This window comes from Macrosteles quadrilineatus, unplaced genomic scaffold, assembly GCF_028750875.1.
Source record: "Macrosteles quadrilineatus isolate MER2022 unplaced genomic scaffold, UCM_ALF_1.0 Scaffold_8__2_contigs__length_117827958, whole genome shotgun sequence".
Lineage (NCBI taxonomy): Eukaryota > Metazoa > Arthropoda > Insecta > Hemiptera > Cicadellidae > Macrosteles > Macrosteles quadrilineatus.
This window is the reverse complement of record NW_026542601.1, coordinates 56,056,453-56,074,504: the sequence shown is the minus strand read 5'-3', so window position 1 is coordinate 56,074,504 and position 18,052 is coordinate 56,056,453. Positions and strand designations below refer to the sequence as shown.

At 33.8% G+C, this 18,052-nt stretch overlaps 1 protein-coding gene across 1 annotated transcript in view; it reads left to right on the top strand.

Annotated features, from left to right (window-relative positions):
- Positions 1-18,052, top strand: part of LOC129000398 (xanthine dehydrogenase-like) — a 46,634-nt gene that overhangs the window by 20,633 nt on the left and 7,949 nt on the right. Inside the window, exons 11-17 of the mRNA XM_054427363.1 lie at positions 9,734-9,944; positions 10,519-10,699; positions 10,889-11,072; positions 11,386-11,584; positions 13,446-13,633; positions 14,962-15,120; positions 16,492-16,620. Coding sequence (XP_054283338.1) covers positions 9,734-9,944; positions 10,519-10,699; positions 10,889-11,072; positions 11,386-11,584; positions 13,446-13,633; positions 14,962-15,120; positions 16,492-16,620 — 1,251 coding nt within the window. The remainder of the gene's footprint in view (positions 1-9,733; positions 9,945-10,518; positions 10,700-10,888; positions 11,073-11,385; positions 11,585-13,445; positions 13,634-14,961; positions 15,121-16,491; positions 16,621-18,052) is intronic.

The window sequence follows — 18,052 nt, the reverse complement described above, 5'->3', positions numbered from 1 at the left end:
TGAATGGGGACATTTTCTACTACAGGGGCTGAACAGTTCTCATCTTGCTTCATCGGGGACTTTTTCTTATGAAGATATAGGCCTATTTACTATGCATTCACTAATAGGCTCTTTAAAAAAAACACTTATTTATAGAATAACTAGTGGCCTGTAGAGACATAAGTGAGTGAAAATTTAAAAACGTACGTTTTCATGTCCCTGGCCTTTTACTTCGTAGCTACTGGATTTGTAGTTTATTATTATGTGTTTTAATATTTTTTGGGATGGGGGCAACATGTTACACACATTTATTTGGTTTTAAATAGGTTCTAGGTATTTTTTTCGTATTTTTAAAGTCTCGAAATTCACGACCATGACGTGTCCCTAGGGTACATTTTCCAACTTTCACGCTGTTTTTAGACTAATTATTCATGCCGAAATGTATAAAGCCATATTTTTATGTCATCAATGGTTATTAAACTTACAAAAAAGGAGCATATTATAATTTTATTGTCATTGCAAACTGACTACCATGACATAATAAGTCTGTCCCTCGATTTGGCGTCACGACCATTTGGGAAAAATTTTCAACTTTGGAGCACGACAGTGGCAAGCCTGGCGTTGATGGAGTCAGTTGGTTTTAGAGACTAGTTCGGGGTGTACGTCAGGATTGTAGTGCCGGTCGTTTCGAGTTGAAAGGAGGAATTACAAGATTAATACAGGTAAGGTTGTGTTTTTTGTAATTTTGGTGTGTCCATGACCGTACATAGTCATTCGATGAAGTAGACATGGTGTTAATTTTTGTTTATAAGATATTTCAGTTGCTAGATTAACCTAGAAGTCCACTTTGTATCCTCGAACATGAGGTGCAGAGCTACCGCCAGAACAGAGCCAAATAACACGTAATTTCACGACCAAAGTTTCACGACTATCGCGGGTTTTTTCACGACCTATCCAGCCTTATGGATTATAGTGTGTTTGGTCGTGACAATAACTTTAATATAATTGTAATTTGAACAGTTTAGTTCAATTGAAACACATATTTTTATTATAACTAACAGTATAATTAAAGGATTGTTTAGAAAGATTTAGATTTTTTTAGAAAACTCACAACCGTACCGCTTGTCCCTGACCATCACGTTTATGATTTCTATCATAAAAATTTCAAAAATTAAAATATCGTCATATTTCAATGTTTTATACACAAAAGAAGCACGCCTCTATGCAAACATAAAGATTTTTCGGGTCTCAGGTAAGTTTTTTCGGAGTTATACAAACTTAAAAAGATTTTATTGGCTTTTTTTCAATTTTTTTGAGTTTTTTATTTTTTTCTAGAAAGACCAAATATACTAAAAGCTCAGTGACCTTTTTAATGTATAATGGTCATAAAAGTAAATTAGTTTATAGCAAAACATAGTTATAAAAATAATATTAACTATTTTTAATATTCATTTAAACGTCTGTTATGGTCGTGACAGGATTTTGTGTTTTTCCACTAAAGATGCTCTTTAAAAAAAAAACTACCAAAGATATTGCGTTACCATGGACATTTTATGAAACTTCAAATGTCAATGAAATCAAAAAAATAAAGTTTTGAAAAAAGGGGAAACAAATTTGCAAAGTGTTTTTCCTGAAAACGTACGTTTTTAAATTTTCACTCAAGTCCCTATAAAAAAGCTCAATAATATAAAACGAATTATTGAAATATTTAAACACACTCAGAAATATATTATTTATGTGTCAGAATAGATATCCCTGTACACCATATCTTTTGTGTAAACAACAGTTTTTTGATTGTCTTTGTGTGCTTTTGTTGATGTTATTTTCAATAAATAAATCACTCCATAGGTTTAACTCTGCTTAATGCAGCTAACATATAATTGTTTGTGAATAAATACTGGCTTATGAAAAAAAAAAAAAAAACAGCGAAAACAGTTTTGCTATTTAAATAGTACATTATTTTATATTATTTTACATTATTTTATACTAGCAACAGTGCCCGTTGTGGTTAAATACAACGGCCTCTAGTAAAATAATGGTTATAAAATCCATACACCACTTTACTCACTAATATTAATGGTACAGTTTAAGCACATAACATTAGAATCACACATTTAACATAAGGAACACACTTTAAACACAAATGAAAATTGTTAACAAAGAACAATTAATTAGATAGCAATATAACAATAAGCTGTTGAATTGTTAACACATGTTTTGTATGATTAGATTATGCATACTGGTAAACCAATTATTGCCATCTATGAAAATAATTGGTTTTTCTTTTCTGAGTCGGGTTAGTTCTTCTACCCGACACATTTTCATAATTTTGCCCTTAAACTAAAGGTATGGACGTACCGCGGATTTGCCATCAAGCATCGGCATTGATTTTGACGTATATTTCGAGTTATGCACAAACTGCCTCCCTGTACATTTCTTATGGGAGTTAAATTTGTTTTTTTTTCGAGTTCAATGTTTCGCAGGCGGGCGATGGTTTACAGGAGGGCTCTTCTACCTGCCCGATTTTCATAATTTTGGTCTTAAAATTAAGCTATGCAAGCACATATTTATCATCAAGCATCATCATTAATTTATCTAATGTATTACTCGAGGGAAGAATTTTTCTTCTCTTCAATTAAAGATTTATTCCAGCAGTTTTAATTACATTATACATTTTGGTCTAAAAACCTTAAGTGAAATACCAGATTTCATTTGAGCTATTGATTATTAAGATCGGACTACCTAAAGCACACTGCTGAATCACGAATCAACAATAAATACAATCATTTTATTACCTATCTGCAATCAATGATAGGTAACTCTATTTTTATTAAGTTATTTTATGTCTTTGTCTTAAATTACTTCAAAGGCTTTCACTTGAGATATTGATAGTTTTAATCAGTTAAGTTCAAGATACTGTATCGCTCAATCAGAAAATATAAATTTGATTATATCTTGGATGTGGAATTTAGTTTTAGATACATTTACTTAATTCTAATTACGCTATTCTATTTGTTTTGACCTAAGAACCTTCATTGAAATACCAGCTTCCATTTCATTGAAGCACACAGCTAAATCACGACCAACACAAACTGTTCAACAAATGGAGTTATTTATCATCGATTTATAGCCAAACGATCTTGCTTGCAACCTCAACTGTACTTTCATAATTATTTGCAAATCTTCACAAATTAGGCTATCCAATGACCTATTAATTAATAAAATCGGTTCAGTAGAACTGTAGATTCAATTGTACAAAGTTTAACAACAACATCTTTAATTCAGTATTTTCTCACTACTATAAACCTGGAGGTTGTTTAACGTTTTTGCAAATAACTTTGAAACGGCGAGGAAATCGACCAAAGTGGAAGGTGATATTCTGAAAGAGAATAAAATTTCCTACAAATTATTGTTATCAATTTCTTGAATATACTCAATAAAGGCAGCCTAAAGTTGGCTACAAATATAAAATTGAAAATATAAACCTGGAATAAAAGGAGTTTTAAATGTATTATTTTTATTTTTTATTATTTTTTCCTTAAATATCTAATAAAATCAAACTATCATAATTATTTGCAAATCTACACAAATTAGGCTTTCCAACGACCCATTAAGCAACAAAATCGGTCCGGTAGAAGTCGAGATTTAGTTGTACAAAGTTTAACAAAAATATATCTAATTCAGTATTTTCTCACCACTATAAATTTGGAGATCACTTAGATTATTGCCAATATCTTTTAAATGGAGGGAAAATCGACCAAAGTGAATGTGATATTCTGAAAGAGAATAAAATTTACTACAAATTTTATTCTCTTAAAGCAGCGAAAAGCTGGCTACAAATAGAATCTTAAAAACAGAAACTTAAAAAACCCAGTTTTTAATGTATTTTTGTTATTTTTAATTTTTTACCACAAATATTTAATAAAATCACAATTTTATAATTATTTGCACATTTACATGGCTTAGGCTTTCTAATGATCCATTAATTAACAAAATCGGTCCAGTAGAAGTCTAGATTTAGTTGTACAAAGTTTAACAAAAATGTCCCAAATTCAATATTTTCTCATTACTATAAATTCGGAGGTTGCTTAGCTTTTTTGCAAATAACTTTTAAATGCTGAGGAAATCAACCAAAGAGGAAGGTGATATTCTGAAAGAGAATAAAATTTCCCACAAATTGATACCATGCACTTCTTAGAAATATTCAAAAATGGTAGCTAAAAGTCGCGCCCAAATAAAAATTTTGAAAAACACCGTTTTCAATGTATTTCTTATGGAAAACCCGTTTTCTTTAATTTATCACCATAAATCATAACGAAAACAAACTTTCATAATTATTTGCAAATCTACACGACTTAAGCTTTCCAACGACCCATTAATTAATAAAATCGGTTCAGTAGAACTCTAGATTTAGTTGTACAAAGATTTTAAAAACTGAATTATATATAGAATAGATAGTACATTCCAAAGGTAGCTTTGGTCTTGTGGTTAATGGTGATAAAAAAGGCTTCCCTGATTGGAATATTGGAAATTGTTTTCGTCAAATATGAAAAGGCAAATAAAGGTGACTTGAGATAAGCTTAGTTCTTAGTCAAAACCGCTAAATTAGCATCCCTACCCAATTTATATTTTAAACTTATACTCCTTTTGTTAAGGCTTAACACAATTAGTGCAAAGTAAAGGTATTCCATTGACTAAACTTAACCCTAGATTTTGTTCTAATCAACGTAAAAAATACAATTAAGTGTAAGTTTATGTGGTTGTATTCCTCTTAAAGGTGCGATTGACTTTACATATTCTATCAAAATAGACCTAATCGTGTGTTTAAGAAACATAAAGATACGGAAACTACCTCTAGGTTTTAGTATTATATGTGGATGCTCCCTTTACTATTATATATCATACATGCTAGGCTATATTATTTTAATTTTTTTTTCTTAGAGCAACAGACAGTACCAGTTTAAAATCACCATCAATATTGTTTTCCGCCCATTGGAACTCGTCATAGTACTTACTTAATTAACAAAATATATTTCCTGTACGGACCCATTGCATCTTTATTCCCAGGTTATTTTCTAAGAGTAGCCGTTGAGTTATTCCACTTCATACAAAATATTGACTACTGTAAAGACTACAATAAATCCCAAATTTAAAATGTTAGTAAATTTACAAAGAAAGTGTAGAATAAATCTTGAACATATGTTTTGAAATAAAAATACCCCCGCCACAGCAAACCTGCAGACTAAGCGAATTTCCATTTGCCTGATTGGATTTACACTAAAATGTCTCCTTAAAAATATCACATTTATTCCCTATTTAAATCAAATCAGTTTAACACATACTCAGGTTTGCTGCAACAGGGAGGGTTAAAGTGTTTTTTTTATGTAAAATGTTAATAGTTAGTAAGAAATAAAAACATTTTCCAAATTTGGGCAAAAATATGTTAAATAAGCAAACTACAACAGTTTACTTATCCTCCATAAGAATAACATGGGAATTTTAAATTTACAATTTTTTTGAATTTTCTCCGTAACCATTAGGCGAATTAAAACGCTTCAATATACTAAATTATTTGTTTTTTTAAGGTCTACAAAACAGTTTGGAAAGAAATTGCAAAAATTCAAGTTTTTTGGGTCAAAAATGGGAAAACCCCATTTTTACCCCATAAAAGCCCCCATAAACCCCCATTCCCATGGTCCGATCATGCTGGTTCGCGCACTCGCTCGAATAAACGTAGGTTTACACGTTTGTACCAAATTTCATCAAAATCGGATCATTTTTGCTCGAGTTATCGCGCTAACGGACACATATATATATATATAAATATATATGAATTTGAACGGATGCTATTTTTGGCCTCTAGGGACCTCTAAACAAAAAAAAAATCGGTCCCGAGTCCAGGTCTTACCATGAGTACTACGGTAATAGCTTATTCCCTATATGGGAAATTCGCTAATAAAGCAGAAGTTTTCCATTTAATCTTGAATCGTTGTTTATTTAGTCAATGTGGTCAAGTTTATTTCATGTTAAACGTTAAAAATACACAAATCTGAAAAGTTTTACAGTAAAATAATTTATTTTAACATTCTATAACGTACACAACTAAAAAGTCTAAATTATTGTAGGTAACGTTGTTTTATATAGTACATTGCAGAATTGACTGGCAATTAAGTCATCCAAATGTTAATATTGCGTACCGGCTTATTGATAAATTGTGATCAGCTGTATTGAAGTAAACATAAATCAGGAGTAAATGGCTTCTAATGCTATTCTTATGGAGAACATTTTACGTTATATCTAATTTTGTATTAAAATTTAGGGATTTTCACTATACTTTCCCGCTGTCACGGGATCGAGGCCTTTAATTTGAGCCCTCCCGTCATTCTACGACTTCCCAGTCGCCCATAATTTTGACGCAAAGAATCGGCTTACATAATCTTAATAATATTGTAAAAGTTTGTGTGTTTGTTTGTTTGTTTGTTTGTTTAAAGGTCAATCACGCATAAACCACTGGATGGATTGGGCTGAAATTTGACATGATTATAGCTCACATTCCCGATTAACATATAGGCATATTCTTATCTCAAAAATCCTTTCGGGCTACGCCCCAGTGGCTCTGTAGTTCCCCATTTTAACCTTATGAATATTCATATTTAAAGGGAATAAAATAATTTAGTCAGCTGTTTCAACTTAAAAAGTTGGTTCTATCGCATGCAAAAGCATTAAAAGTTATAAGATTTACCAACAGGGTGCAGCAGTATTACTTTTTTTGCATTTATGGAAACAGCAAATTGGAACTAGGCAACAACAAAAAACTATGATATGTAATGAGAACTGTCAAAGTAGGATAGTTTACAGTTACTTTTATTTTTTTTTATTTCGTGAATCATTTGTGATATTTTACAAATCTTTAATAATTTATTTTTCTCTATTGTTTAGGTGACGTGGTAGAATATGGCCATGGTAGGTGTGTAATACTATAGTATACCGTAAATTTAAAGAAGCAAATTTTATCAAATCGTGTCCTCCCCTATTGCAAACACAAAGCTTGAGTATAACTGTAATAAGCATTTTACACTTATATGCCAATCCCGTACGAAGGACGGGTACTCTGCTAGTTATTAATATATAGATTAACTAGTGGCTTTTAGGGGCAATAGCCCCTATATATGTATAAATATTTTGTCTCATGGGTTGAACCTTGAACCATTGGGTTGATCTCCATTTGTCAACTCGATCGTTTAACATTTTTGTATACAATATGTATAATAATTATTACATGCCTGCATAATGCATTTTGTTATCTGCTCTGTTTAAAATAACAGTTCCAAAAGACTGTTCATCCGGTATTATAACAACTGTCTAATCATTAATACAACTAATGATCATTTTCAATTATAATCTTCATGACTATTAATTAAATATATATATAAATCTCTTTGAATATAGACAAATTCACTTAGATTAAACACATAGAGATAACGTCTTCCTCCAGATTGTAAAATGCTAATTACAATGACAGAAAAATATTGTATTTTGTATTTAGTTTATAACAAAATCTCTCTGAAAACAACATTTTTGTTGTATGGTATCCATTTTAATTGATTCATTCGTCTTTATTTGATTCTAGTACTATTTTGACATCATCTGGCCGCCTTACCTGGTTAACATAAAGTTGACCATGGGTAAACACTATTTTTTTCTTCAAATAAATGCCAACTTTTGTTCGGGTTCGGCCTCGTCCTTTGCTTTAATAATAAGTAATATTGAAAGCTAATCGCAATGGGAATTGAATACTTGTAAACTTAAACGGCATATCAGGATCTATAGATATTAGTTTTATTTTCGGCATGGAAAAATAAGTCCCCTTTGCCTACTCCAGTAACCACTTCTAACTTTACACTTTGTTCAGACATACCTAACACAACAAATCGTACTCCATTAAACAATCCAGACCCTTAAAATTAGGGAAAAGTCTATTTCAAATTTATAATACAGGGTGGGGCAGGGAAGTATCACTAATTTTAAAGGTAAATTAAAAGACAATCAAAAATGTTAGAACCAAACTTTTTATTGAGATTAAAAGGTTACATCTGGGAGTTTATTTTAATATAACTTTACTTGGTTTTAAACAGCATATCCTGCAAGTGGTGTCCCTAATCGTAAATACACTGTTGTATTCTGGTTCTGGAGTTCATCATAACTTTGTGAAGCATTTGTTGTGGAGTGCGGCCAACCTCAAGGTGAATTGCATCCTTCAAGGCATCTAGGGTCTTCCCTTGAACCACCCTAGGCTTAGCATCACTCCAATAGAGCACATTCTGCTTATTTACCCGCTCCAGGAATATGGAAGTGTGCCTCGCCACTAAACAAAACCCGAGCAGCGTGAGGTAGTCCCGCAATTAAGATTTCACATGCCTGCATTCGTTGTTGCCAGTCCCGTTGTGTGAGTTCATGAGCAACTACCCTCTTGTATAGATGGAGGTGTAGGTCCTCATGGAGAATACGAGGCACAGTACGATTAGACAACGCCAGCGCGGATGCATGCTTACAAGCAGAACTTTGAGGAGACTGCAAAATCGATCTTCTGACAAGGTCAATGTTTTCAGGACTCCGGACGGTTCTTTGAGCTCCAAATATCCTTCGCAATACACCACCACATACATGAAAGTAATTCACCCCCACCAAATTGTAACAGCTTTGCGACAGGCCACCCGATAACCCGACAGCCAATGGTACCTGCACAGCAACAATAGACTGATTAAAAAAAAAAATACATCTCGAGTGCAAAAGCACATTGCTCACTCGAACAAGCCATATCTACTACTGATAGTGATATTTTTAGAAATTCCCAAAACAAAAGCTTCATTTGAGCCCAACCCCATTCCTCCAGCACACCCCCACTACTCACAGTGCCATCTTAAAAGTAGGGATATTTCCCTGCCCCACCCTGTAGTATGCATATTACAGTACATATTACATATCATATGCTTTAAATAAAGTTAAACCACATGTTTTAAAGTAAACAAAGCACATGACCTAGATTCCCATGTTATTTAAATGTGAATTATTTTATTCCGTAACGACAGTTTGGTGCATAATTAAGAAAAATGAATATTTTTCCCCAAAATTTCATGCTGAGACCTTTAAAATGAGACCTCTCCCAGCTTTCTACGTCCTCCCGTTCGCTCACAATTTCATTGTAAAATTTTGGGCTTACGGAATTAGATATATAGATGAACAACAGAAAACCATATGTTAAACAAAAACATTTAAATGCTCATAAGGAATTCAAAGAGTACTAAATATAATAAACATAGTCCCAATAGTTATTATATGCAACAATCACCACTTTAAAGGGTGTCACTAGAATTGGGGCAATTACCCTACCTGATTCTAGAAACTAAGCTAAGAATGATATGTTTAATAATTTTTATTCAATTTAGGGTAGTTGTAGTCTGAAATGTTGCTTGATCTTGATCATAATCATGCAGAAATTCTCTGGAGATATTTTTGTGAAGTATTGCAATCTCAAGGAAAGAGGCATGTTTATGAAAAAAGATAGTTATTTTAGATGGTTTGATCACAGCTTATTACAAACAAAATTGAGAAAATTAAATAAAAGGTACAACTAAACTTAGTTGAAAATATACAGAAAACAGCAAATACACATTTTATGCATGCAATAGATGCTCAATCAAGGAAATTTTTACTGAATTTTACAAACAAATTGTTTTATCGAAAATGTATACAGCTGTTTGTAGATGGCGAGATTTTGTACGCTGGCCAGGCTGTTGGGGTGATTGTGGCTACGTCTCAACAACTGGCCAACTACGCTGCAGCTAGAGTCAAGGTGACCTACACAAACAAGAGGAAACCTCTGTTGACCGTACAAGAGGTGCTGGCATCTGGGGAGACAGACAGAGTGGTGTACCAGGGATCAATACAACCTACTGTAGAGAAAAGTACTTTTCCTTCATACTTGAAAATGAGACATAAATTACCAATGTAGCCTCCAAAATACAAGAAACCTTGTAAGACATCCTTGTAGGATAGGGTACTTATTTCATACTAACAATATGGAATACAATATTTATATGTATACAATGAGGAGATTTATTTTACAATATTTGATAAATAGCCCACATTTTGAGATATTTCTGAAACATTTTAGCACACTTATAATTATTATAACTTGAACCAATCTATTAAAAAAAAGCTGATGGTTGGCTTTCTCGGTAAAAGTAGAGTGTCGAACCTTGATTTTCATCAAATGACCGCATCAATGATTTGGTAAAATGATAGACATTTTGGTTGCTTTGCAGCAATCTTAATTTGGGGCAAACTATAATCTGAGAAACGTCTGCCAATATATATTCGCCGATTCAACAACATAACGAGGTCATCTCCCAATGACCAAGAATCAATAATCTTTATTGTTAGCAATTAAAGCCATATCTCAGTCGTATAAAACTACAGAAACATAAGTGAAATTTTGTACTCTTAAATTGTATAATGATAATGTATTACTGTGTGTAGAGAACATCGTTCACACAATCACAGGAGACTACCAGTACCACGGACAGTTCAACTATCACTATGAGACTCACTCCACAGTTGTCAGACCAATAGAAAACACTCTAGACATAACTGTGGCCACTCAGTGGATACAGACAGTAGCAGAAGCTGTGTCAGAGCTTCTCAACATGTCTGTCAACAGGTAGTTGTTATTTTATTTAAATTATGTTTAAAAGTGTTTTGTAAGGTAAAATGTCTAAAATTATAGTTTCCTTCACATTATGAGTGATATTGAAATTAGTTTGGCCAAATAGAAACCGTTTCTCCTTCTTATTCTTAGGACAGTCCCATGATAGCTACCTGTACTAAACACATAATATTTCTATTTTAGGATAAATGTTCGGGTTTTACGATGTGGTGGAGGTTTTGGTGGTAAGTTAAGCCGTCCGAACATAGCAGCCTGTGCAGCAGCCTTATCAGCTCATCTACTTCAGCGGCCAGTGAGGATTGTCATGGATTTGGAGCAAAACATGAGGTCTGCCATAGGACGATACCACATGCTCTCCAAGTATAAGGTGAGGATAGCCTATGTCTTTGCTTGGGTGAAAAATGTATCTTTCTTATATACTTAGTTCGACAACATGGGCTTAAAGACCCATATAATAAAGGACTTAAAGATTTACTTTGGTGAATTGAACACAATATTTGTAATTGTATGCCAGTTTTTAAATTTTTAATTAATCCATAAAGTTGTTACCAGGATTGCAAAAACTTGTATTTTATTAATGGCTTGACTAGCAAATCAATGAAGAATTCATTTTTAAAGTTATAAATACAAGTATTAATACATTGTGATTTTTTTCACGATTGTTTGAAATCCTTCTCTAGGTTGAAGTAGACAATAATGGTGTTATTCAACGTCTGAAAATAAAATACTACAATGACAAAGGAGCATCATTCAACGACTCGATCACAGCTCCTCTTACAATCCCCTCATTCCCGAACATTTACGACAGCAGCACTTGGAATGTTGACGCTTACGATGTTTTAACTGACAAGGCTACGACTACCTTTATGAGAGCTCCAGGTATTTTATTACTCTTCCTTTTGTTTTGTGTACCCTATGTTGAGGTATCTTAAACAAATTCTGACTTTAGCACACAGATAATATTTTTTAAGATTATTATATAAAACTTTTGCTGAAAACTATACTATGACATATAGATGTCCCATTTCCATTTTAGTACAAAATAATTATTTCCTTTTAAATATGAATACTCATAAGGTTAACTTAGGAAACTCTAGAGTCACCGGGGCGGAGCCCAAAAGGATTTTTGAGATAAGAATATGTCTATATGTTAATAGGGAATGTGAGCTATCATCATACCAAATTTCAACCCAATCCGACCAGTGGTTAAATGCGTGATTGAACTTCAAACAAACAAATAAACACATAAACAAACAAACACACAAACTTTCACATTTTATAATATTAGTAAGATTCCACACAGCTGGTTTGCACATTAAAATTATGTGATGGAGTCATCGACTTTGGAAATAGAAATAAGTAAGATTCTACAACCCATGCTGTATCAACTAAAGCTTTGCCCTTGAGTTTTCAAAATTGAGCTAATTGATATTTTTATCACTCGATTTTCATGGAAACTGAGTTATAACAACAATGTTGGCATGTTCTAATTTGAATTTTTTTAATAGCTTTTTGTTTACAATTTTTTTTTTTGGCCCAAAGATATAGATGTTGATTATTTACAAGGAGATAATCTATGTGCATTTTTACAAATTTGAGATAATGCTTACAAACCAGTTACTTTGTTAATAAGTTTCTAATTTTTAAATTTAAATCAAAGTACAATATTATAGCTGAGGGTTTTTACATAGAGTTGCTACTTATCTTTTCTTTTATTACCTACTAGCTGTACCCACGGGCTTTGCCCCGTTTAACTTCATAAGTATTCGCATGGCTCAATCACGTCCCGGTTGAAGTTCGTTCGCTACGCTCACTCACCTTCAGGTTGGAAATCGTTCGCTGCGCTAACTTGTTTTCAGGTTAGCTCGTTCATGTTGGTAATATGTTTACTCCTATTTCAACTAACTTGCACTTGAATTTAACCTTTTTAAATGTCGAATAATGAGGTAGTATTGTTTTGCTACATAGGTCCCTTAAATTAGACCAAAGAGATACAGTACTGTAAAATGAAGATGAACACAGTTGGGATTTATTTCTAAAATCAATGTTAAATGTTTGTTTCTTTGGTGGTAAGCGTGTAGTTGTTTTGTTTTTCTTAATGTTTATAATGACGTTTATACAGGGTGAGTTTCTACTAAGCGTGTTAACTTTGCCAGTATGTTCTACCATTGACTATATATCTACTCACTAAAAGGAACAAAAAAGGTCCTATAAACCCATGTCCGATTTTCAACCGTTTGGCTGTAATGGTGGATTTTGTGTTTTTCTTATTTTATTAGACTTTGCTCCCCAATTTATGTAATAAAAACTTGACCAATTACTTTAGAGAGTTATAGTTAAAATCATTGGAAAGAATATTAAATTTGCTTTAAATCAAAGGTTTCATTCAACAATTATACCATTACATAGTCCGGGTTATATCCAAAATAAAGTAAAAATTGCATTTAATTAATTAATTACGTTAACTTTCATGAGCCCACTTTGATACATAAACCTACATCTATGCAATGTTGAAATGCATAGAAAACTTGGTCATTTAATAATCTTTCAAATGATATGCTATTCAATACTATTATTAATATAAACCAGTGAGAAATTACTAATAAACTACAATAAAACACGGTTCACAGATTTTGTTTTTACACAGTTTTTAGTGTTAATAATAATTACTGTATACTCCATGTTGTATTATATTGAACAACGTGATAAAATTTGTACATTAAAGAAATGTTTTGACCAGGAACACTAGGTGCTACAGGACTTGTTGAACACATAATGGAACACATTGCTATGACAGTCAAGAGAGATCCTATGTCAGTGAGACTGAGCAATGCGGAGGTGGGAAGTCCTATATCCGGGTATGTGGCAGAGGTGAAGACCAGAGCAGACTACAACACTAGGCTGGCAGCCTGCAGAGCGTACAATGCTGTGAGTAAACAAACAGAAAACTTCACTTACCTTTTTTGAGTAATTTATTTCTGAGACTTTTCAAGCACACTACAATGTCTAACACACTAAAATACAAATCGTCCTAATCCCTGGGGAGTCTTGCGAGACCTTCCCCAGGGTAGGAAAAACTTACTTTTTTGCCCGTACGTGGGTCAAACTCCTTACCATGAATGTGATCCAGTGTTCTTGGAGGACAGGCAGGAGCGAGGGCAGGCCTACTGTTTAAGCCAGTAAAATTATCTCTCCTTATATCTTAGTTTCTCTACCTACCTCTTCTTTTAAAAATTTTTAATTAACAGTACTAACATCAACCATTACTTGTGAAAGTGGCTTGTGTTCAATAACCATGAATAGCATCTCTGAAGCTCTAGGCTTCCTCATAGCTTACTTCTTGTAGAGAGTTTTGCAGGTTACCCAAATGAATGGTTTGTTTCCAGATCGTGGTCGCATATCTTTGAGACATGTCTATCTCTCCTTTATACGGTACTTTTTTTATGTGCTCGTTTTTCACTTTCACTGGCATCAATATATTTCAATATATTTCTCTTGTAGTTTATGCCACATGAACAAGGGATTTCATAGTTTTTCATTTTGTTGGAACACATCTTCTTGTTCCTATTTTGATCAATTGAACTACTTAATACAAATCAAACAATACCTGCAGACTGCCTATAGTGGTCCTGGAACATCCAACAGGATTACGCGTTTCGGTATATTGTTGTACCATCATCAGATCCTTTTTTACAAAACTTGAAGTTTTTCTACTCATGATGTCACCTCACAGTTTTAAAAAACACAGTCACAAAATATATATATATATATATATATTTTTTAACTTTATTTAATTTACAATCTGTTCAAGTTGAACAATAAGCAAATGATATAAATAATAAATAATACAACGTTAACTTGAAGAACATGACCTATAGTGATTGACCACTGTCATTTCAAGTGTCGAGTATCAATAATTTCGACGTGACATCATGAGTCGAAAAACTTCAAGTTTTGTAAAAAAGGATCTGATGATCGTATAACAATATACCGAAACGCGTATTACTGTTGGATGTTCCAGGACCAGGCAATCTGCAGGTATTGTTACCTTCTTATTTTGATTTGCATGAAGTGGCCTAGAAAAACAACTACTTACAACATGAGATACTTAATACAAGTGGGAGTTTTAGGTATATTTTATTATTAGCGCAAAAGGTATTCCTCGTACTTTTCAATAAAAAATTAAATGTGAATCTACGTTTTTGCAGTGACCCTGATCACCACTAATTGTTTAATTTAGTAACTACATATTTCAGAGTAACCAGTGGAAGAAAAGAGGTATTTCAATAGTACCAATGAAGTTCCTCAACCAAATTAAAGGCAGATACCATGCTCTTGTCAGTATATACAGCAAGGATGGAAGAGTAGCTATTAGTCATGGAGGTTCAGAGTTGGGGCAAGGCATGAATACTAAGGTAAATAAATATGTGGCAACTTTTGCATATGAAGTTGTGCTTCTGAATATGTCTTAAAGGACGGTCTTTTTTGTTTTTTTGGACAGATGGTAAGTGGTGTAGCGATCTAGCGACAGTGGAGCAGTAGCTCCAGGGCGGCAAGCACTAGGATGCAGGGGCCGCGACAGGCTAGGATTTTTTTCCTATGTTGTTGTCAAGTGTGATAGGGACGGAAGGAAGATGAAGAGGAGGGGGAGGTATCGTGCCGCTCGCGCCGGTATTCGAGTTAATTTATTAATATACCACTGTTTCTTTAGAAGTGTTGTTTTGTGCTAATAATGAACTATGAATTCGGTTAAAAATATTTCTACAAGTATGCGGTTTGTGAGGTGGTAAATTTTGAACAGAGAGTTGAGTTAAAGCTGCTAGGCCCGCCAAAACCCGATTTAGTTATTACCCAATGTCAAAAATCCTGTAAAAGAAGGAAAGCAGGATTTATGTTTGTATTCTTCAATTATGCCTTAGATAATGCCTGGACGGGCATTATCTTCTAACTAAGTGCTTAAACGTCACCGACATCTACCCGCCATTTCTTAATTCGCGTCCTTTGCTCAGTTCCCGCTGTTTACGTGCACTTGGTAAAGCTATCCTGTATTGAGGAGATTTCTAAGTAAGGATAAGTCCCTAATCAAGTAGGTTAAATATAATAAACCAAATTAAAATACCAATTCATGTTTTACAAATTATTATGTCTGGATTGCATAAAGACGCCAGTTTACAATTATTATTGTTCAAAATTTTTCTCAGACGAAAAATGGTATGGACCCCCCCCCCCCCCCCGGTACTGGGGGGCGGCTTGAGCCATCCCTGCTCCAGGGCGCTCTAAACCTGGCTACGCCACTGCAGCTGGCATAACTGGAGTGTGACAGTCTAGCAGTGAAAGTCTTCTATTGATTGGCACCATGTACTGTTCGTTTGGGGATACATAACTTCAGGACTATATGCTATAGTCGTGAATCATTATCAATTTATCATCCTCTAAAGGCAAGTATTGTACATATTTAAACCAGAATGTCTAGCAGAGGAAAGGCAGATGAGCAGTATTGTGGAAGCAGAGCAGAGTCTCAAACTACAAAAAAAGGTGTACAATGTGTAGAAAAATGTCTTGTGAGTTAATAACTAAGACCAATCAGCTGTAAATTTAATGGTCAATGAGTGTTGGTTTGGTCCAGTTTTGAAACATAAATCTTGAAAACCCGGTCAGCTTTTGAGTTTTACAAGATCACGTCTACCACTTAAATACCGAGTTATATGTTAATACTGTATCTTAAACTATGAATACCCTTACTTTTAAAATTTTGAATTTTAAAATGACAATATTTTTACTTACAGGCAGCTCAGGTTGCTGCTCATGAGCTGGGAGTTCCATTGGAGTTGGTCAAAGTGAAACCCACCAACAACTTTGTTTCTCCAAATGATACTTTTACTGCCTCTAGTACAACAACTGATGGGATCTGCTATGTGAGTAGCTTAGTACCGTTAAAGATAAATACATTGTGAGGTAGATACTGCTAGTATACAGTAGTTAACACATAAGTAAGTTATCACGGGACACTCACCCAGGTCAGCCCAGTCACCTGTGTACCCCGCTGAAACAAATCAATCAGTCCGTGGTGCGACCTATTGGAGAGGACCGGAGTTATTGCGTGTTCGTTGCTAGCGTTACATAACCTAATACATAAACTTTATTGTATGTGTTTCGCCCACCGTTCCCATGGACTGGAGCCGGTCCGCCGAGACCAATAAATTTCCACTTGCAAATTTATTGAATTTGGACATTTATTGACCTATTTCTTTTGTGTTTTTGCTTTTCTTACAACACAACCACAACAGTATATTTAATGTTTATTATATTAGTCAATGTGACTTTCAATAAAAATTGACTCCCCAATACCAATTGTTATTGGCAGTTCCATGATTCACTGTGAGTGACATAAACAATGTTTAGGAGGGAGGAAAGGGGCTGTATATAATTGTAAATATTAGTTATAGTGCTATTTAACAATTTTAGTGTGAAATACAGTGTTTGTGTTTATGAGGAAAAAATGGAGTATTCTCGTCCTGGTGCCTACAGACGTTATTGCGCAGGCCGGCCCGGTCACCAGTGACTGTCGATTTTGGACGCCATTTTTTTGGAAAAAACGGCTAGAAACGCAGTTTGCAGCCTGGATCCTTGCTTCTGGAATTAAAAAAGAAGGATTTTATGTAAAAAAAATTTCAGGCCCTGCGGTGCACCTACTGACATTTTTACCGCACTCAATGTATTAATAATTGGTTTTCCTCATATCAATCTTTCTGCTAATCACATCACTGGTAGTATTCAATTCTGTAAGACACACTTTCTTCAATTTCTATGCACACTTGCTGTTTTATTTTCATGTTGGCTGTAGGACTAAAATACCCCCGCCGCAGCAAACCTGCAGACTAAGCGAATTTCAACTTCAGACATTTTTACTAAAATATTTCCATAAATAATACATATTTATTAACAATTTAAATAGCATTAGATTTAACGAGTGCTTAGGTTTGCTGCTACGGGGAAGGTAAAACGTGTTTTTTGACGATATGTCAATAGTATAGGATGAAATAAATAAATTTGCCAAATTGTATCGACATATATAAACAAGTAAACAACATCAGTTTTCATTTTCTCCATAAGAATAACATTGAAATTTAAAATTACACTTTTTTGAATTTTCTCCGCGACCGTTAGGAATACAACGGTGCTTCAATATACTAAATTATTTATTTTTTAAGCTCTATAAAATGGTTGCAAAAGAAATTCCAAAATTTTTAGTTTTTAGGGTCAAAAATGGGAAAACCCCATTTTTACCCCATAAAACCCCCCATAAACCCCCGTTCCCATGGTCCGATCATGCTGGTTCGCGAACTC